Source organism: Harmonia axyridis, chromosome 5 (assembly GCF_914767665.1).
Source record: "Harmonia axyridis chromosome 5, icHarAxyr1.1, whole genome shotgun sequence".
Lineage (NCBI taxonomy): Eukaryota > Metazoa > Arthropoda > Insecta > Coleoptera > Coccinellidae > Harmonia > Harmonia axyridis.
The window spans coordinates 33,985,972-34,008,780 of NC_059505.1; the positions used below are offsets into that span (position 1 = coordinate 33,985,972).

At 31.6% G+C, this 22,809-nt stretch overlaps 3 protein-coding genes across 6 annotated transcripts in view; 2 read left to right on the forward strand and 1 right to left on the reverse strand.

The window, feature by feature from the left end:
• Window positions 1-321: 321 nt before the first annotated feature.
• LOC123680923 (cytochrome P450 4C1-like) lies at window positions 322-17,067 on the forward strand. The gene is made up of 14 exons (XM_045619045.1): window positions 322-787; window positions 1,315-1,424; window positions 1,486-1,576; window positions 2,231-2,413; window positions 2,811-3,127; window positions 3,188-3,276; window positions 5,088-5,257; window positions 5,785-5,894; window positions 5,956-6,046; window positions 6,701-6,883; window positions 7,281-7,597; window positions 14,249-14,317; window positions 15,566-15,911; window positions 16,651-17,067. Exons 1-14 carry the CDS (start codon window positions 631-633, stop codon window positions 16,815-16,817), a joined length of 2,400 nt encoding a protein of 799 aa, XP_045475001.1. The 5' UTR covers window positions 322-630; the 3' UTR covers window positions 16,818-17,067.
• On the forward strand, window positions 10,334-14,242 carry LOC123681316 (cytochrome P450 4c21-like). The gene is made up of 5 exons (XM_045619651.1): window positions 10,334-11,872; window positions 12,385-12,494; window positions 12,557-12,647; window positions 13,294-13,476; window positions 13,872-14,242. The coding sequence occupies exons 1-5, from the start codon at window positions 11,716-11,718 to the stop codon at window positions 14,219-14,221; spliced, it is 891 nt and encodes a 296-aa protein (XP_045475607.1). The 5' UTR covers window positions 10,334-11,715; the 3' UTR covers window positions 14,222-14,242.
• A 753-nt stretch (window positions 17,068-17,820) lies between the features above and the next one.
• The window catches only part of LOC123681313, a 59,644-nt gene continuing 54,655 nt past the window's right edge, over window positions 17,821-22,809 (reverse strand). Inside the window, exons 11-13 of one of the 4 annotated variants that reach the window (XM_045619649.1) lie at window positions 21,021-21,140; window positions 20,529-20,596; window positions 17,821-20,441 (exon numbers count right to left, since the gene is read on the reverse strand). In XM_045619649.1, the coding sequence (XP_045475605.1) occupies window positions 19,064-20,441; window positions 20,529-20,596; window positions 21,021-21,140 (1,566 nt within the window). In that variant the 3' untranslated portion in view covers window positions 17,821-19,063. Of the gene's footprint in view, window positions 20,451-20,528; window positions 20,600-21,020; window positions 21,141-22,809 lie in introns of all 4 variants that reach the window. The other 3 variants (XM_045619648.1, XM_045619647.1, XM_045619646.1) reach the window with 3 other exon arrangements.

A 22,809-nucleotide genomic window follows, 5' to 3' on the forward strand; every position in this document is an offset into this window, starting at 1 on the left:
GAGTCTCAAAAAAAATTTTTGGTATAAATTATACAAGGAGTTTCAAATACTTAGTTTATATGCAAGAAAGCAATTGAAAAAAAAGTTTGTCGGAAAACTGTTTATTAATTATGGAAATACATTATTTGGAAATTTATTTCTTGAAACTTGGACCAAAATACAAACACTGAAAGATACCTACATTTTGAAATTTATAGTTGGTACTAACGTGTTTTCTCACTGAAGTATATAAGTTATTTTTTATATTTCTAGTCATTCTCAATATCCGAAAAATCACTGTTCAGAGCCTATATAGTAAAACTTCTTTTTCTTTTTAATTGGCTTGAGACTATCCGTCATTCAACCAGTTTATATATTTGTAGTAATATTCATTACCATAAAATTATTATATTCAATGAGAGAAGCACTATTTTTATTTTGACAAGACAAGCAACATTTAAAAGAGATAACCTATTTTTTAAGTGGAACTCTCCTTGATCTCTTCAGTCCATCATTTTTATTCGAATTCTATTTATTGTTATCTATTTTTGCTGATAATAAATGCAAAATGTGAAAAGGTTATTGAATTCTCTATTATGTTGTATTATGTGCTAATATCATTACAGTAATATCTGAAGTGTGAAGAGAAAGATGATTCTACCCATCATAATTTTAGTGATAGTTTTATTAGTCATCCTTAAATATGTGTTCAGGGATATCGAAGAGTCGGAGAAAAATTTCCAGAAGATACCTGGTCCGAAAGGAGTTCCATTTTTGGGAAATATTCAAGATTTATTCTGCAATGATGGTTAGTAAATGAAGTCCTTTTATAACAAGGACAAAAATGAAATATTTTTGTAGGTAAATACATATGACGTTTCGTAATATTTTGTTTGTTTCCTGGACGTGTTAAAACTCGTATCAAATTATATTTGAATCGATTTAGGAAAAAGTATAGATATCTTATACGAAATACCCTCTCAATATTTTCTATCCAGAATAAAGAAATGCAGTTGCTGTGAGTTGTTCATCTGATTGGGATAATTATTATTATAATAATTTCAGATTGATAACCAGAAACAGATAATATTCAAGAAAAAATTAATAATTCAGTGACGACGGATATGATCGAATAAAAGTTCACATATAAAAACAATTATGAACTAAAATTTCTTTATCTAAATGCCAGTGTTTTTCCCAATTTTTTCTTTCTGAATGTTTTTTTTTTTTAATATGTCCCTATTTAGAAATTAAACAGTAGGTTGTCCATGACTATTTTTTTTAATTGTAATCTGTGGTAGAGAAAAATCATGTTCCACTTCCATTATTTTGTAGAGGTCAGATGGAATAGATTAAGGGCTAGAGCTCTCAAATATTATCCCATATTCAAAATGAAGGTTCTCAATCAGAAGTTGGTACATTTATTTGATCCATCAGACATAGAGGTAACATTATATGATGAAATTATATTTATCATTTTATTAGTTTAACATCTTCATTCCTTAGGTCATTTTAAGTAATCCCAAATATATTTCGAAAGGAAAATTTTATGAACCAACCAGATATTGGTTGGGAGATGGATTATTAGTATCTGCAGGTGAGTTTTCCATATTTCTTTGTACTTCAATTCATGAAGAATTATAACTTTCTTAGTACCCTTTTAGGGTCAGTTTCAAAATCCATACGAAAAGGATCTGTTTGGTAAAGACCGCTTCATTAAAAAGTCTCTTTTATAGGGAGCTCTGAAATAGCTCTGGTTTCATAAACATCTTTCGAACTTCTTTCAGAGAAAGTTTTTTTTTATTCGTTAGTGTCAAATTTCCTTAGGTTGGCTATTCTGAGAACTAGTGTTTTATTGATTTATTTGGTAATATTTTATATAAATTGAAAATTTGTTGACAAAAAGATGAAAAATAAAAGTATTCTATGTACATACGAAGTGAAAGTAGATGACACAACAAACCAAGATTATGTTTTGTAGTTATAGAGCATGCGCGAACAAGAAATGATCCTTTATCATGAGATTTTTGCTGAAATCAAGACATGTATTATTATTATTAATTTCAAAGGCCCTTATCGAGATTTTATGGAAAACGATACCTCAAAATTAGTTTAAGATACACGTTTCATTTGTAGGTAAAGGAGACTTTTAAAGGAAAACGAGACTTAACTTTCGATTATGAAACTGGCCCTAATTCATGCAATGGGTGGAAGAGAAAATGCGATGTTTCATCTCTTGATTTAATTTTAGGGGAGAAGTGGAAGAAAAACAGAAGATTACTTACAAAAAGTTTCCATTTTGGTGTTCTGAAAAATTACATGCATATCTTCAATGAACAATTGGAAAATTTGAAGAGTTCCTTGAATTCGAACAATGGAGAACCTACTGAACTCATTTCTGTAATGAAATACCACTCTTTGAATATAATTTGCAGTGAGTAAAACAAGTTACACAAATGATAAGTCCCGGGTCTGGCGAACAAATGACACAGAATAGCATTCATGTAATTATAAAAAACTAAATGACGAATAAATACGAATCTATTTACAAAAAAGGTATTGAAAAGTGGAGAAACGTTAGATTACTTGTTTCATTTTTGAAGATGACTATGTTTCAACAAATAAAGATGAATTTTCGAGAAAAAAAATGTGTAATTGGTTGCGTCCGGGACTCACTGAGTAAATTATTATTTTCTTTTTTTGGTCTTTACTTTTCATATTTTTTTCATTCGATTATGCTGGTGGAGATTTCTCTAAACGATATTTCAATAGTTATGAATACTGCTTCATATAAATATCTAAAATCTTACTTTGTCTATCTATTTCTATAGCAACTTTAGCTGGAGATCAATCTGGTATAGAAAAAACATCAAAGAAGTTCTTGAGTTCTTTAGAAACTCTAACCAAGATGGTTTATATAAAAATGACTGTACCACTAATGAATTTCCTGTACAAGTTCACATACTTGCTCAAAGAAGAGACAGAAGCCATGAAGAGTTACAAAGACTTCGCACGTGCTCTCATTGCAAAAAATTGCGACTCGAATAATGTAGACGACGATACCGACCTTCCAAGGTTATTGAAAATACTTTCACAAAATTGTGATTCTCAGGGTGTGGAAGAGCAAATGAATACCTTTTTATTTGCTGTGAGTTAAAAATTCAAAATTCACTTCTTCTGATTTTGATCATAACCATGTTATTTTAAGGGACAAGATACAACAACAACATCGTTAACTTTCTTCCTTTACGTACTAGCGAACAAGCCAGATTTACAGGTGAGTTTAGAAATTGAGTTTTAGGGAACTATCAAATGATAATGCTTTGCAAGACAATAGGGTGTCGCCAAATATGGCCCAGGATAAACAGGGTGATTTACCGGAATGGCCTTTCAGACATTTATGGAAAACTAATCATAATTTTGAGCTTAAATTTTGCATATTGGTGTTTGGGACAATGATCTTACTCCCTAAAATACTTTCAGATCTCCTCAACTTCCGGTTACACCGGAAATAGACTACTACTTCCTTATTTCAAACTGCACACCCAGTATATTAATGCACCTTTAGATAGCATTTTGAATGACAATTTCAGCAATACCTATGCCATAACTTGGTAAAACTCAACGGTTCACGAGTTAAAGGGATTCTTATAAAAAAAAAGGTGACGATAAGGACTCACATTTTTTTTTAATATTTCGGCAGAAAAAACTTTTTTCGAATTTTTTTTTTTTTGAAAATACGTATAATAATTCAGTCGAAGCCTTCATTCAAAGTAAAAAAAAAATAAGACTTTTTACGGTTCGGACCAAAATTGTACCATGTGTTCATAAGAAGATCATGAACTTGGACAACTCAAATTCATCAAAACTCAAGATTTTCGAATTAGAACATATTTTTTATTATTTCAGTCGATTTTACGTACAAAAATAGTGGGGGTTACTTGAGCAAACCCTAAACCTAAATGAAATACTTTAAGAGTTATTGAGGAAGAACCTTTAATGAGGAAAAACCGCAATTTCGAACTGTGTGGAGTAGTCTGTGACAGAAAACATAGAAAAAAACTAAAAATCGATGTTTGGATAACTAAATTCTACATTCCATAAATTATAATTAATGATTTACCAAGGTATGACATATTGCTGAAATTCTCATCAAAAATGCTATCTAATGATGCAATAATATATAGGGTGTTTCATTTGAAATAAGGAAGTAATAGTCTTTTTTCGGTATAACCGGTAGTTTTAGAGATCTGAAAATATTTCAGGGAGAAAGATCATTGAAGATATAATCTTCGTTCCTCATTTACTCTTAAAGAGTAAACATCCCTTAGAGGTGAAGTTTATACCCAGAGTGTCATTATAGTACGAGTGAAATTTTCGAAAAAATTGTGATTATTATATATTTTAATGCCTTTTTTGTGTGTGTTCGATATACCTCATTCTGTCTAGAGCAGCCGACGGAAAAAAAAATTTTGGAATAAATTATTCAAGGAGTCTCAAAAAAAATTTTTGGTATAAATTATACAAGGAGTTTCAAATACTTAGTTTATATGCAAGAAAGCAATTGAAAAAAAAGTTTGTCGGAAAACTGTTTATTAATTATGGAAATACATTATTTGGAAATTTATTTCTTGAAACTTGGACCAAAATACAAACACTGAAAGATACCTACATTTTGAAATTTATAGTTGGTACTAACGTGTTTTCTCACTGAAGTATATAAGTTATTTTTTATATTTCTAGTCATTCTCAATATCCGAAAAATCACTGTTCAGAGCCTATATAGTAAAACTTCTTTTTCTTTTTAATTGGCTTGAGACTATCCGTCATTCAACCAGTTTATATATTTGTAGTAATATTCATTACCATAAAATTATTATATTCAATGAGAGAAGCACTATTTTTATTTTGACAAGACAAGCAACATTTAAAAGAGATAACCTATTTTTTAAGTGGAACTCTCCTTGATCTCTTCAGTCCATCATTTTTATTCGAATTCTATTTATTGTTATCTATTTTTGCTGATAATAAATGCAAAATGTGAAAAGGTTATTGAATTCTCTATTATGTTGTATTATGTGCTAATATCATTACAGTAATATCTGAAGTGTGAAGAGAAAGATGATTCTACCCATCATAATTTTAGTGATAGTTTTATTAGTCATCCTTAAATATGTGTTCAGGGATATCGAAGAGTCGGAGAAAAATTTCCAGAAGATACCTGGTCCGAAAGGAGTTCCATTTTTGGGAAATATTCAAGATTTATTCTGCAATGATGGTTAGTAAATGAAGTCCTTTTATAACAAGGACAAAAATGAAATATTTTTGTAGGTAAATACATATGACGTTTCGTAATATTTTGTTTGTTTCCTGGACGTGTTAAAACTCGTATCAAATTATATTTGAATCGATTTAGGAAAAAGTATAGATATCTTATACGAAATACCCTCTCAATATTTTCTATCCAGAATAAAGAAATGCAGTTGCTGTGAGTTGTTCATCTGATTGGGATAATTATTATTATAATAATTTCAGATTGATAACCAGAAACAGATAATATTCAAGAAAAAATTAATAATTCAGTGACGACGGATATGATCGAATAAAAGTTCACATATAAAAACAATTATGAACTAAAATTTCTTTATCTAAATGCCAGTGTTTTTCCCAATTTTTTCTTTCTGAATGTTTTTTTTTTTTAATATGTCCCTATTTAGAAATTAAACAGTAGGTTGTCCATGACTATTTTTTTTAATTGTAATCTGTGGTAGAGAAAAATCATGTTCCACTTCCATTATTTTGTAGAGGTCAGATGGAATAGATTAAGGGCTAGAGCTCTCAAATATTATCCCATATTCAAAATGAAGGTTCTCAATCAGAAGTTGGTACATTTATTTGATCCATCAGACATAGAGGTAACATTATATGATGAAATTATATTTATCATTTTATTAGTTTAACATCTTCATTCCTTAGGTCATTTTAAGTAATCCCAAATATATTTCGAAAGGAAAATTTTATGAACCAACCAGATATTGGTTGGGAGATGGATTATTAGTATCTGCAGGTGAGTTTTCCATATTTCTTTGTACTTCAATTCATGAAGAATTATAACTTTCTTAGTACCCTTTTAGGGTCAGTTTCAAAATCCATACGAAAAGGATCTGTTTGGTAAAGACCGCTTCATTAAAAAGTCTCTTTTATAGGGAGCTCTGAAATAGCTCTGGTTTCATAAACATCTTTCGAACTTCTTTCAGAGAAAGTTTTTTTTTATTCGTTAGTGTCAAATTTCCTTAGGTTGGCTATTCTGAGAACTAGTGTTTTATTGATTTATTTGGTAATATTTTATATAAATTGAAAATTTGTTGACAAAAAGATGAAAAATAAAAGTATTCTATGTACATACGAAGTGAAAGTAGATGACACAACAAACCAAGATTATGTTTTGTAGTTATAGAGCATGCGCGAACAAGAAATGATCCTTTATCATGAGATTTTTGCTGAAATCAAGACATGTATTATTATTATTAATTTCAAAGGCCCTTATCGAGATTTTATGGAAAACGATACCTCAAAATTAGTTTAAGATACACGTTTCATTTGTAGGTAAAGGAGACTTTTAAAGGAAAACGAGACTTAACTTTCGATTATGAAACTGGCCCTAATTCATGCAATGGGTGGAAGAGAAAATGCGATGTTTCATCTCTTGATTTAATTTTAGGGGAGAAGTGGAAGAAAAACAGAAGATTACTTACAAAAAGTTTCCATTTTGGTGTTCTGAAAAATTACATGCATATCTTCAATGAACAATTGGAAAATTTGAAGAGTTCCTTGAATTCGAACAATGGAGAACCTACTGAACTCATTTCTGTAATGAAATACCACTCTTTGAATATAATTTGCAGTGAGTAAAACAAGTTACACAAATGATAAGTCCCGGGTCTGGCGAACAAATGACACAGAATAGCATTCATGTAATTATAAAAAACTAAATGACGAATAAATACGAATCTATTTACAAAAAAGGTATTGAAAAGTGGAGAAACGTTAGATTACTTGTTTCATTTTTGAAGATGACTATGTTTCAACAAATAAAGATGAATTTTCGAGAAAAAAAATGTGTAATTGGTTGCGTCCGGGACTCACTGAGTAAATTATTATTTTCTTTTTTTGGTCTTTACTTTTCATATTTTTTTCATTCGATTATGCTGGTGGAGATTTCTCTAAACGATATTTCAATAGTTATGAATACTGCTTCATATAAATATCTAAAATCTTACTTTGTCTATCTATTTCTATAGCAACTTTAGCTGGAGATCAATCTGGTATAGAAAAAACATCAAAGAAGTTCTTGAGTTCTTTAGAAACTCTAACCAAGATGGTTTATATAAAAATGACTGTACCACTAATGAATTTCCTGTACAAGTTCACATACTTGCTCAAAGAAGAGACAGAAGCCATGAAGAGTTACAAAGACTTCGCACGTGCTCTCATTGCAAAAAATTGCGACTCGAATAATGTAGACGACGATACCGACCTTCCAAGGTTATTGAAAATACTTTCACAAAATTGTGATTCTCAGGGTGTGGAAGAGCAAATGAATACCTTTTTATTTGCTGTGAGTTAAAAATTCAAAATTCACTTCTTCTGATTTTGATCATAACCATGTTATTTTAAGGGACAAGATACAACAACAACATCGTTAACTTTCTTCCTTTACGTACTAGCGAACAAGCCAGATTTACAGGTGAGTTTAGAAATTGAGTTTTAGGGAACTATCAAATGATAATGCTTTGCAAGACAATAGGGTGTCGCCAAATATGGCCCAGGATAAACAGGGTGATTTACCGGAATGGCCTTTCAGACATTTATGGAAAACTAATCATAATTTTGAGCTTAAATTTTGCATATTGGTGTTTGGGACAATGATCTTACTCCCTAAAATACTTTCAGATCTCCTCAACTTCCGGTTACACCGGAAATAGACTACTACTTCCTTATTTCAAACTGCACACCCAGTATATTAATGCACCTTTAGATAGCATTTTGAATGACAATTTCAGCAATACCTATGCCATAACTTGGTAAAACTCAACGGTTCACGAGTTAAAGGGATTCTTATAAAAAAAAAGGTGACGATAAGGACTCACATTTTTTTTTAATATTTCGGCAGAAAAAACTTTTTTCGAATTTTTTTTTTTTTGAAAATACGTATAATAATTCAGTCGAAGCCTTCATTCAAAGTAAAAAAAAAATAAGACTTTTTACGGTTCGGACCAAAATTGTACCATGTGTTCATAAGAAGATCATGAACTTGGACAACTCAAATTCATCAAAACTCAAGATTTTCGAATTAGAACATATTTTTTATTATTTCAGTCGATTTTACGTACAAAAATAGTGGGGGTTACTTGAGCAAACCCTAAACCTAAATGAAATACTTTAAGAGTTATTGAGGAAGAACCTTTAATGAGGAAAAACCGCAATTTCGAACTGTGTGGAGTAGTCTGTGACAGAAAACATAGAAAAAAACTAAAAATCGATGTTTGGATAACTAAATTCTACATTCCATAAATTATAATTAATGATTTACCAAGGTATGACATATTGCTGAAATTCTCATCAAAAATGCTATCTAATGATGCAATAATATATAGGGTGTTTCATTTGAAATAAGGAAGTAATAGTCTTTTTTCGGTATAACCGGTAGTTTTAGAGATCTGAAAATATTTCAGGGAGAAAGATCATTGTCTCAAACCCCAATATGCAAATTTTAAGCTCAAAATTATGATTAGTATTCCATAAACGTCTAATTGGTCATCCCGGTGAATCTGTATAGCTACTCATAGACTGGAACTAGTGAGTAGCTTCACTGATGATTCCATCAATAGTGTTGGATTGAACAACGCAATCCTTCGACATACTTCACTATTATCATTTTATTCACCCAATTTCGAAATATTTCATTCAGTGCTGTAAAAAATCATGAATTTACAATCAGCTTTAGCTAATTATCCTAGAACTCCATGAAAATAAATAATATATAAATGAAAAAAAATTATTTTTTTTGCCGTAGGATGAAATTCTCAATGAAATCATGACTACAAGTGCAAATGAAAATCCAACCTATGGAGAAATAACACAAATGGGTCTTCTAGATCGATTTATCAAAGAGTGTTTGAGAATGTATCCACCTGCTCCTTTCATTGGTAGAACCATAGATGAAGATGTAGGTCTTCCAAGTGGTTATACAATACCAGCAGGAACCTTTATTTTTATGAGTATATTTGATATACATAGACACCCGAAACTGTACACTAACCCAGAAAATTTCGACCTGAATAGATTTTCTCCGGAAAATTGTAGAAAAAGACATTCATTTTCATTCATACCCTTCAGCGCTGGTCCTAGGAATTGCATTGGTAAGTGCCTTCCTACTACTCAATACTATTTAATGTATCAAGAAAGGCTGTAATCAATTACGAGAACGATAACTTTCTATATAGCTCTTGATCATTTATACTTCCAAGTGACGTCAATAACATCAACGTTAAATTGCAAATCAATAGCTGAATGTTTGAGCGAATTAAATATATTTACCTTCTGCTTTGTTTTGTACCTACTCAGTGAACATCGCAACAACATTAGAAAAGATTTGAAAATATTTCAAATTGTCGATCACTTAGACCCATTCAATATTTTCATATATACAGTGCTGTCAAGTCGGTATCTTGGGATGTTCTATATGAATGCGTATTAGAAAGAAACATAAAGAATGCCGAAGTTTAGAGGACAGCAATAAAATTTTTCTCCTTCCCTTCCACAATCAGTGAGAGTCCAATTAGAAAAAAGAGGGGAGTACATGTTTCTATCTATACACATTATTAGAATTCAAAAGAACTACAGGTCCCCCTTCGCTGAAAGTGATGATGATGTTGTTCAAATGACCGCATCATACTTACTTTCAAAAGAATTTAATATCAGTTTTTCACATTGGATATCTTCAGTTCGAGACGTATCGTTTCCAATTCTGTATGACATGAAGGATGAGAAAAATACTTAAGTAATAATAATAATAATTATTGAAATCATTAAATTATTCAAATTTCTTTCCCACCATATTTTTGTATCCTAAATTTATTTCTGTCTTTTCGATGCATTTCTAATTTCAGCCCAGAAGTTTGCCATTCTAGGAATAAAAACCATTATATGCGGAATTTTGAAGAACTTCAAACTAGAACCAATTGGATCACTCGAAGATATAATCTTTATTCCTGATATTCTATTGAAGACTAAACATCCCTTGAAGGTTAAGTTTATACCTAGAAAGTCATTATAGTGAAGTGTTCATAAATTATATTAGCTATTTTTAATGCAATTAATCTTTCCTTATGCATGTTTGGTATTCTTTAAGAATTAGTGATTTCATTTCTAAGGGGAAGCTGAAGAATAACATTTTCTGATCTAATTTATATTCTTCAACAATAAAATCTGGAAGAAAAATCAAAACATATAAACTTGAATCCTGATGTCAAATTTTTACATTATATACAGTTGAATATATATATTTATTTTTTCTCTCAAACGTATCTTAAAAGTATTTCAATAATAATCAAAAGGATTCATACATTTGACTCTAAAATATCCAACCATAATTATATTGTAATAAGAATAATATTTTTCAGTAGTTCGATTGTGTTTTCAGAAAATATAATATTCTATTGCATCACATCTCAAACCAAAGTCCACTTCAGTATGCACAACAATTATTTTGTTAAAAAGAGCATTTTTTGGAGTTCAATGTTGAGTATATAAAAAATTGTTATGAACATTTAGCTCAGCGGTTTATATAAAACCAGAGCAAACTACAGATGTCTCCCTTTTGTATTTAGGTGATTATTTGTAGGTATGTCTCATAGTGATAATTTCTTCAGTAGACCTTGTCTGAAATATCTATTTTATATTACACTATCCATTTCACAAAAAGTACTGTTCTTGAAATCATTTCTTTTGAATATAATACTAATAAAGAATTATTTTGATGAATTTAACAGCATATTTCTATAAATGTAACAGAATATATTGTTGATGTTATACAAAAGTATTGTCATGAATACCAATATTTTTGTAATGGATGCCACTTACACTATTAGCAGAACAACTTTTCTATTATAATGGTAACAGAAAATTCTTTGTATTTATCAAGTTTTTTTTCAATTGAGTTCTAACAAAAGCGCTTGTATTGATTCAACCGTAGATACCTACATTTCGAAATTTATGGTTGGTACTAACCTGTTTTCTCACTAGAGTATATAAGTTATTTTTAAGAATTCTAGTCATTCTCAATATTCGAAAAATCACTAAAACTTCACTGAGCATCACTATTCAGAGCCTAGATAGTGAAACTCCTTTTTTGTTTAAAATTGGCTTTAGACTATCCGTCATTCAACCAGTTTATATATTTGTATACAAATTCATTACCTAAAAATTATTATATTCGAAGAGAGAAGCACTATTTTTCTTTTGACGAAACAATCAACATTCAAAAAAGGTAACCTATGTTTTAAGTGGAACTCTCCTTTATCTCTTCAGTCAATCATTTTTATTCGAGTTCTTTTTATTGTTATCTATTTTTGCTGATAATAAATGCAAAATGTGAAAAGGTTAGTGAATTCTCTATTTTGTTGTATTACGTGCTAATATAATTGCAGTTATATCTGAAGTGTGAAGAGAAAGATGATTCTACCCATCTTAATTTTAGTGATATTTTTGTTAGTCATCCTTAAATATGTGTTCAAGGATATCGATGAGTCAGAGAAAATTTTCCAGAAGATTCCTGGTCCGAAAGGATTTCCATTTTTTGGAAATATCCAGGATTTATTCTGCAATGATGGTGAGTAAATTAATTCTTTTTGTTTGTTTCCTGGACGTGGAAAAATTCGTATCAAATCATTTTCAAATCAATGTACGAAAAAGTATACCTTATAGAAAATAATCTCTTAATATTTTCTATCCAGAATATAGAAATGTAGTTGCTGTGAGTTGTTCATCTTATTGAGATAATTATTATTATAACAATTTCAGATTGATTGAATAACCAGAAACAGATAATATTCAAGGAAAAATTTATATTTCAGTGACGACGGATATGATCGAGTAAAAATTCACATATGAAAACAATTTTGAACTAAAATTTCTATATCCAAATCCCAGTGTTTTTCCCAATTTTTTCTTACTAATTTCTTTTTTTAAATATGTCCCTATTTATAAATTATGGCTGAAGGACTCAGGTCGATGGCCACAAATACATTTATTATTATTATAAATTAAACATTAGGTTCTCCATGACTATTTTTTCAATTGTAATCTGTGATCAGGTTCCAATTCCATTCCATTATTTTGTAGAGGTCAGATGGAATAGATTAAGGGCTAGAGCTCTCAAATATTATCCCATATTCAAAATGGAGGTTCTCAATCAAAAGATGGTTCATTTATTTGATCCATCAGACATACAGGTAAAATAATATGATGAAACTATATTTTATCATGTTATTAATTTAACATCTTCATTCCTTAGGTCATTTTAAGTAATCCCAAATATATTTCGAAAGGAATATTTTATGAACCAATGAGATATTGGTTGGGAGATGGATTATTAGTATCTGCAGGTGAGTTTTCCATATTTCTTTGTACTTCAATTCATGAAGAATTATAACTTTCTTAGTATCCTTTTGGGGCCAGTTTCATAATCCATGCGAAAAGGATCAGTTTGGTAAAGACCGCTTCATTAGAAAGTCTCCTTTATAGGGAGCTCTAAAATAGCTCTGTTACATCTTCCGACCTTCTTTCAGAGAAAGCTTTCTTTTATTCGCTAGTGTCAAATTTCCTTAGGTTGGCTATTCTGAGAACTAGTGTTTTATTGGTTCATTTGGTAATATTTTGAAGAAACTGAAATTTTGTTGAAAAAAAGATGAAAAATAAAAGTATTCTATGTACATACGAAGTGGAAGTAAATGAACAACAGACCAAGATTATGTTTTGTAGTCATAGAGCATGCGCGAACAAAAAAGATCCTTTCTCATGAGAATTTTGCTGAAATAAAGACATGTATTATCATTATTAATTTTAAAGGACCCTTATCGAGATTTTATGGGAAACGATACCTTGAAATTAGTTTATGATACACGTTTCATTTGTAGGTAAAGGAGACTTTTAAAGGAAAACGAGACTTAACTTTCGATTATGAAACTGGCCCTAATTCATGCAATGGGTGGAAGAGAAAATGCGATGTCTTATCTCTTGATTGAATTTTAGGGGAAAAGTGGAAGAAAAACAGAAGATTACTTACAAAAAGTTTCCATTTTGGTGTTCTGAAAAATTACATGCATATCTTCAATGAACTATCGGAAAATTTGAAGAGTTGCTTGAATTCGAACAATGGAGAACCTACTGAACTCATTTCTGTTATGGAATACCACTCTTTGAATATAATTTGTAGTGAGTAAACCAAGTTACTCAAATAATAAGTCCAGGGTCTGGCGTACAAATTACACAGAATAGCATTCGTGTAATGATAAAAGTTTAAAAGACGAATAAATACGAATCTATTTACAAAAGAGGTATTGAAAAGTGGAGAAACGTTAGAATACTTGTTTCATCTTTGAAGATGACTATGTTTCGACAAATAAAAATGAATTTTCGAGAAAAAAACGTGTTATTGGCTGTGCCCGGGATTTGCTAAGTTAACTATTATGTTTTTTTAGTTCTTTACTTTTCATTTTTTTCATTCGATTATGTAGGTGCAGGAGATTTCTCTTAGCGATATTTCAATATTTCTAAATATTGCTTCATATAAATATCTCAAATCTTACTTTGTCTATCTATTTCTATAGCAACTTTAGCTGGAGATCAATTTGGTATAGAAAAAACATCAAAGAAGTTCTTGAGTTCTTTAGAAACTCTAACCAGGATGGTTTATATAAAAATGACTGTACCACTTATGAATTTCCTGTATAAGTTCACATATTTGCTCAAAGAAGAGACAGAAGCCATGAAGAGTTACAAAGACTTCGCACGTGCTCTCATTGAAAAAAATCGCGACTCGAATGATGTAGACGACGATACCGACCTTCCAAGGTTATTGAAAATACTTTCACGAAATTTTGATTCTCAGGGTGTGGAAGAGCAAATGAATACATTTTTATTTGCTGTGAGTGAAAAATTCAAAATTCACTCCTTCTGATTTTGATCATTAACATGTTATTTTAAGGGACAAGATACAACAACAACATCGTTAACTTTTTTTCTTTACGTACTAGCGAACAAGCCAGATTTACAGGTGAGTTTAGAAATTAAGTTTTAGGAAACTATCAAATGATAATGCTTTACAAGACAATAGGGTGTCGCCACATATGGCCCAGAATAAACAGGGTGATTTACCGGAATGTCCTATTAAACGTTTATGGAAAATTAATCATAATTTTGAGTGGAAAATTTGACAATGATCTTTCTCTCTAAAGTACTTTCAGATCTCTATAACTTCTGGTTACAAGGGAAATAGACTACTACTTCCTTATTTCAAATTGCACACCCAGTATATTAATGCATCTTTGGATAGCATTTCGAATTACAATTTCAGCAATATGCCGTACCTTGGTAAAAATTCAACGGTTCAGGTTGTTGGAATTTTTATAAACAAAAATGGTGGCGATGAGGACTCACATTTTTTCGAATATCTCGGCAGAGAAAACTTTTTTTGATTATGAAAATACTTATTATAAGACTGTTCACGGTTTGGACCAAAATTGTACCATGTGTTCATAAGAAGATCATGAACTTGGATAACTCAAATTCATCATCATATATTTTTTATTATTACAGTCGATTTTACGTACAAAAATAGTTGGGGTTACTTAAGCAAACCCTAAACCTAAATGGAATACTTTAAGAGTTATCGGGGAAGAACCTTCAATGAGGAAAAACCGCAATTTCTAACTGTGTGGAGTAGCCTGTGTCGGAAAACATAGAAAAAAAAATAAAAATCGATGTTTGGATAACTAAATTCTACATTGCATGAATTATAATGAATGATTTACCAAGGTATGGCATATTGCTGAAATTGTCATCAAAAATGATATCTAATGATGCAATAATATATAGGGTGTTCCATTTGAAATAAGGAAGTTATAGTCTGTTTCCGGTATAACTGGAAGTTGTAGAGATCTGAAAATATTTTAGGGAGAAAGATCATTGTCTCAAACCCCAATATGCAAGTTTTAATCTCAAAATTATGATCAGTTTTCCATAAACGTCTAATAGGTCATCCAGGTGAATCACCCTGTATAGCTACTTATAGACTTGAACTAGTGAGTAGCTTAACTGATGATTAAATCAATGGTGCTGGATTGAACAACTCAATTCTTCGACATACTTCACTATTATCATTTTACTCAAGTAACCCAATTTCGAAATATTTCATTCAGTGCTGTAGAAAATTATATATTCAATCAGCTTTAGCTAATTATCCTAGAACTCCATGAAAATAAATAATATATAAATGAAAAAAACCATTTTTTTTCTGCCGTAGGATGAAATTCTCAATGAAATCCTGGCTATAAGCGTGAATGAAAATCCTACCTATGGAGAAATAACACAAATGGGTCTTCTAGATCGATTTATCAAGGAGTGCTTGAGAATGTATCCACCTGCTCCTTTCATTGGTAGAACCATAAATGAAGATGTAGGTCTTCCAAGTGGTTATAAAATACCAGCAGGAACCTTTATTTTCATGAATATCTTTGATATACATAGACACCCGAAACTGTACCCTAACCCAGAAAATTTCGACCTGAATAGATTTTCTCCGGAAAATTGTAGAAAAAGACATCCATTTTCATTCATACCCTTCAGCGCTGGTCCTAGGAATTGCATTGGTAAGTGCCTTCCTACTACTCAATACTATTTAATGTATCAAGAAAGGCTGCAATCAATTACGAGAACGAAAACTTTTTTATATTGCACTTGATCGTCCTAGTAAAGTCAATAACATCAACGTAAAATTGCAAATCGCTAGCTGAATGTTTAAGCTAATTCAATATATTTTCCTTCTGCTTTGTTTTTTACCTACTCAGTGAACATCGAAAAATAATTAGAGAGGATTTGAAAATATTTCAAATTGTCGATCACTTATGCCCATTCAACATTTTTATATCTATATACAGTGCTGTCAAGTCAAGTTCTATATAAACGTATTAGAAGGAAACATAAAGAATGACGAAAGTTAGAGGAGTGCAATAAAAATTTTTCTCCTTCCCTTACACAATCAGTGAGAGACCAATTAGAAAAATGAGGGGAGTACATCTTTCTCTCTATACATATTAGAATTCAGAAGAACTACAGTTCCCCCTTCGCTGAAAGTGATGATGATGTTGTTCAAATGACCGCATCATACTTACTTTCAAAAGGATTTAATATCTGTTTTTCACATTGGATATCTTCAGATCGAGACGTATCATTTCCAATTCTGTATGACATGAAGGATGAGAAAAGGACTTAAGTAATACTAATTATTATTAATTTGTATTAAAATTATTAAATTATTCAAATTTCTTTCTCACCATATTTTTGTATCCTGAATTTATTTATGTTTTTTCGATGCATTTCTAATTTCAGCCCAGAAGTTTGCCATTCTAGGAATAAAAACCATTATATGCGGAATTCTGAAGAACTTCAAACTTGAACCAATTGGATCACTCGAAGATATGATCTTTATTCCTGATATTCTGTTGAAGACCAAACATCCCTTGAAGGTTAAGTTTATACCTAGAGAGTCATTATAGTGAAGTGTTCATAAATTATATTAGCTATCTTTAATGCAATTAATCTTTTTCTATGCGTGTTTGATATTCTTTATGAATTAGTGATTTCATTTCTAAGGGGAAGCTGAAGAATAACATTTTCTGATCTAATTTATATTCTTCAACAATAAAATCTGGAAGAAAAATCAAAACATATAAACTTGAATCTTGATGTCAAATTTTTACATTATATACAGTTGAATATATATATTTATTTTTTCTCTCAAACGAATCTTAAAAGTATTTCAATAATAATCAATAGGATTCATACATTTGACTCTAAAATATCCAACCATAATTATATTGTAATAAGAATAATATTTCTCAGTAGTTCGATTGTGTTTTCAGAAAATATAATATTCTATTGCATCACATCTCAAATTAAAGTCCACTTCAGTAAGCACAACAATTATTTTCTTAAAAAGAGTATTTTTTGGAGTTCAGTGTTGAGTATATTAAAAATTGTTATGAACATTTAGTTCAGCGGTTTATATAAAACCAGAGCAAACTACAGATGTATTCCTTTTGTATTTAGGTGCTTATTTGTAGGTATGTCTCATAGTGATAATTCCTTTAGTAGACCTTGTCTGAAATATCTTTTTTATACCATAAAATTCAGAGTGAAATATTTTTCTACCCTTTTCCTATATCTACAATATTAAAACGGCCATCTTTTGGCCTTTTTGATTTGCATAAGACTCCATTATCACCATCCTCAAGAGATTTACTTAGTTTAATTGGCAGTTCTTCCACTAAATAATGTCTTTTTTTATCATTGTTGTTAGTTAAAATAAATTTGTACTCAGTTGCTGACAGCTAGATATCAAATGAATGACAAATGTGTTAATAAGCAACTTGTTTGTGCGTTTTGTCTTAGACAAAATTCGTTTCGATCTATGAAGCTAAAAGTCAAAAACAATGTTATTTTGTTATTCTCATATCTGCCTTTGAGATTGTTCAAAATTTGCCTTTTTTTGTGATGGGCGGTTACATAATTGACCGACAGCTCTTCTTACACTAGATACTAACATTTAAAATCTAACAGTAACATAAATATCAGTAAGGCAAATTCTTCCGAAAATTCATTTCTCCAATTTTTAGTTGTTGGTATGATACACTCGATCATAATTTTTTTTAATTTATTAATATCAAGAGCTAATTTTAGCATAAATCAATTATTAGGAGTAGTTATTTAGAACTGTTTTTCACATCTTACAGGTGTAGAGAACCTATTTGTGGTGCAGGAATAAAGTTGAAGGTGATTATTAAAAATTGTTATAATTTTTTTAATTAATTTTAGATTAAATATCTCAAAGTATCTTCGTATCACCAACCTCATCCATGTATTGAGTCTATCTATCCCTTGCCAAATTATATTTTCGAAATCCATACAATCAATTACAAAATGAAATTCAGATAATGATTGAAAATGCAAATGGTGCATATTGAGATACCTGTTTTTTTTCTCGTATCAATTCTCATTCCAAAATACAACGAATGAATGGTATGAAGAAGTTCGCCATATTTTCTGTTGAATCATCTCTTTCAATGTAAAATTCATTAATTAATTATGAGCCAATTTCTGTCGTTGAAAATACTTGAAAAGTTGGTGATAGGAAACCGCACATGTAACTATATGAAAAATTATTCTAAAATCTATGACTCAAGGTTTCATTTCTACTTCGAATAAAAGTAGAATTGGACGTAGCTGATTCATTGGATCTGGCATAGGATAAATGAATTTTCTACATAAAATTATTTAGTTAATAACTTCATCAAATATCAATAGTTAAAATTCTAGTTTTCTTCATTTCCAGTTTTTCGAGTGCATCAATATAATACAATAAGTAAAAATTTCAGAAGAAATATAAGTACACCATCACACAATACATCATGTAAATCTTTGGAACTCGAGAAATTTTTTTAAGTAATGTTTAAAATTTCTTACAATTCGCAGCAGTATTGTACGATTTTCAACAGAAATACGTAAGTGGCTACAATCCACGAATAAAATACGTGGATAAAAACGATTTCGATGACACTTACTGGTCGCTTGTATCACTCTACACTTCTAAGGCCGTTTCATGAGTAGGCACACAATTTTTCGAATATTGTGTCGCGATTATACTGGAACCGTACAATGTGCATACTACTTTTCAGTACGAGAACAGCAGGTGCTCCAAAAATCAAAGCCGGGGAGTATCACCCTTCAATACTGGAGACTTCACTCAGGGAGGCTGAGCTGATTCCTCCTTGTCCCTTATTGCTTTCAGCAGATGGCTCCTAAGTTCTGACTCCGAGCTCCTCCAAAGCAACACCAACTCATCTTTGGACAACCTTTCGAGGGGTGACCTCCCGTTGGAATTCCTTGGGGAGCAGTTTGGAGGAGGTGGAGCTGGAGGAAGAGCGGAGTTGTCCTCCTTCTTCCTCAACCTAGTTGGCCTAGCAACCTTCAGATTAGTAGACTCGTTATCAAATGATTTGGAGTTCGCACTATTGCCATTATCTTCTTTCTTATTCCTATTTGATCGGCTCTTCTTCACTATTGGATGCGAATCTAAAGATTTCGAGGCTTCGGGCAAGGATTCATCTCTTCTCTTCAACTTAGGAGGTTTAACATCATTCGTACTCGGATTATTATCCAAAGACAACGAAGCTTCTTGCAGTTTTTTCTTAACCGGAGTTTCCACGTTCATTTGAATAACATCGCCCAAACTTTGGTGTCGTTTCTTCGGAAGTTTTGGTTTTTCTGTGTCTGTATCAGTAGTTGTGTCCTCCACGTGGATCTTTATAAGGGGATTCATCTGTTTGGGTGGAATGTTGTTGTCTTGCACTTTGACAGCTTCCAATCTCATGGATAGTTCTTTCGTTAGTTCGCCTATGTTCATCTTGTTTCTCCTAACGATCTCATCGTCTGTGAGATTACCATCGTTCTTCTGATCCGTTTCTGAAATGTTGGTGAAACTTTTAGCACTCAGTACGTTACGTTTGTCTATACTCGAAAGTGTTTCATCGCTTCTTCGTAGAGTCAAACTATGTTGAGGGTGCAAGAATTGTTTTTCTATAGCCTCCTTGTATTTGGGTAGTGTTGCCAACTTCCTTCCGATACTTTCAGAATCCGACAGTTTCCTCATAGGCTCCATGGACTTTGAGCTGCAATCAGATACGTTTTCAATGGACAGAACTGGACTTTTTGCTGACAATCTATTGGCCGACTCCAAGGTGTCAAGGTAACTACTTCTTCGACTGTTCATATCAGGTGGACTACTGGTAAGGAAAGAAGAAGCATCCCTACTCAACCTTCTGCCAACCAAATTGCTCCTTTCGTCCACAAGACTAGGCGAGTTGAAGATACTATCTGTACTGAACCTACGAACATTCAGATTAGTAGCAGATTTGGTCTTTTTCTTCGATCTCGGACTGAAGTGTCTGTTGAAGTAAGACGTGGGTGATCTTATCTTATGCGCGTCGAATTTAGGACTGGACCTCATGAAGGTTCTCTTGATAAGGCTGGGACTGATTTTCGACCTCTTTTCGTCTGGAGACGAGTGACCCTCAGAGTCTACTTCGGTTACAGATTCCAGTTGACTCTCCTCTTGTTGACGTCTGAGGGTACTGAAAACAGTTCGAGATTGAAATTTTTTGAGGAGGTGTTGTTTGGGTTATTTAAGAGTTGAAATGGTGCCACCTTACCTTCTAATCTCTTGAATCATTTCAAAAAATTGGGCCTTACTCTTTCTTCGTCGACGCTGTTCGTGTTCCTTCTGAAACAAGGAGGAATCAAGTTTATCTGTTCTAGGAATTTTGAAGGTGAACGATGATAAGCAGATAATGATAATAAGGCTCAATTTGAAATATCTCAAACACGTTATGAATACTGCTACTACTACAATGAAGGATTTAATAAGTAACAAGATGTTCTCAGGTTATGTTCAGAACTGAAAAGTTTCAGACATAATGTGTAAAGATCTCTTTATGGAAACAGATGGTCGGGTACGTTTTAGATGTGAACAACGAAGTAAACTCGAATAATTTTCATTCCTGTAGATAATTTAATAAACTCTTCAAATTAGTTTGAAAAAAGAAACGTTCTGCAAATGTTACGTGAATATGGTTGTATGCTATGGTAATTAATGTTCTGTTGGTGTAAGATTCAATGTGTCCAATAAAATAAAATATACAAACCCGCTTTATGCTCTTCTGGAATAAACTCGTAATTTGACCCTGACGAATGGTATGTACAAGCTCCCTCGCTGCGTGGTGAGGAGAAACTAGTTCTACACAGTTTATGAAGCGATAAAGTTTCTGAAACAAGCAATAGCATATATACTTATTCCAAACTTAATAAAGGTACATTAATGACAAGTCGTTTTATCAGAACGTGATAGAAATTCATAAAGAATGCCAAACAGTGTCCAGTTAGAAACAAGAAGAAAGTATATCACATTTCCATAAATGGTCGTGTGAACTACCCATTAAAAGCTTTTTATTTTTTACGTGTTGAAAGTTATAGTTCAATGAAAATAAATTTGAAACAACACGATATCGGATAACATAATTCAAGATTTTTTTCTTGAACTACCATTGTGTGGAAATATATAGTACAAACAAAGACTTCCGGTGGAAACCAAATTATTTCGATTATACTAGGGTTGTCCAAGTTTGCAGTAATTCTTTTGGAGTCAGGGCATTTATTCCCTAACACTACTTCCAAAGCCCGGTATTTAGGGAATCGTCTCTGGAATCAGAATGTGTCGAATTGGTTGATTCTATTGGCTAAAATAGTCAACGTTCCCATGGGTGCCGATTTGGTTACTTTCATTGGCTGTAACTATATTTTTCTTGATTCGCATAAACCAGTGCGGTCCGGAAGTGGATTAATGAAATGAGCATTTTTACTTGGTTTTAGTTCTTTGTGTGATGATTGTTTTTCTATATTCAAACTCACTTGAAGTAGGCCAGAATATTTCTAATATACAAGGGTTTTCCAAGTTCCTAGAAATTCATTTCGGAGCAGGGAATTTATTGTCCTACTAGTCCTTTTTAATAAATTCCAGTATGCTGTTGATCGTCTATCGAAATAATATGTGTCGATTTGGTCACTTTCATTGCTCGAAATAGTACACGTGCTATCTCGTGGCAATTTGATTATTGGTAGGAGTTCTCCCACATCTCATTAACAGAACTGGTTTGGGTAGATATTAAGAGCCCTTTAAAAAAGTACAATCAAACGCCGATGGATTCTAGAGAGAATCGAGAGAATGAGAGAGATTTTTAATGATTTAGACAATGACGTTTGGCAAAATTCTGAATTTGACATCCTAAGGATGAAGAAAAAATTTTTGGTGGAATATGAAAAGGACAAGGTGAGATTAACCAATATAATTTCAATGATCAATTTCGTCAATTTTATCACTAGTTTTCCTCATATTTAGACAGACATTTCCTAATTCTTCTAAAAGACTTTCTTGCACTTATCACTTCAGTTATCATAGCTAATATTGTTCCTTGGTAGTATTTTACAGGTCGAATATAAATTAATCAAATTAACACACAGTAGAATAACATAGTAGCATTAATGATGTGAAAACAAAAGCTCTTCACGCTATCTGAAAGACTCGACCTCAGTGTTCATTATAGCCGTGTAAACGTCATATTCAACTCTAGGGTTTGAAAAGCAGCATGATATAAAACAAACATCTACAAGCGTTTAAGTGGAGTAGGATTGAAAGAACTATAATTATGAACTGATCTGATAGAATTAGCTATTTCCAACAGTCTTGAAGCAAATTTGAATCTATGTTCAAAAGATTAATTCGTTGTTTATTCTGATGAAGCGAAAACATTCAAGCCAGGCAGCAATATTTCATCTTTATTCCACTTGAAATCCTGAGACAGTGTTTCAATGATCTCTTAAGACTGAAGGAATATCAACTCTTTCATTCGGATTCGAAAAACTTCTTTCCTTCTTCAA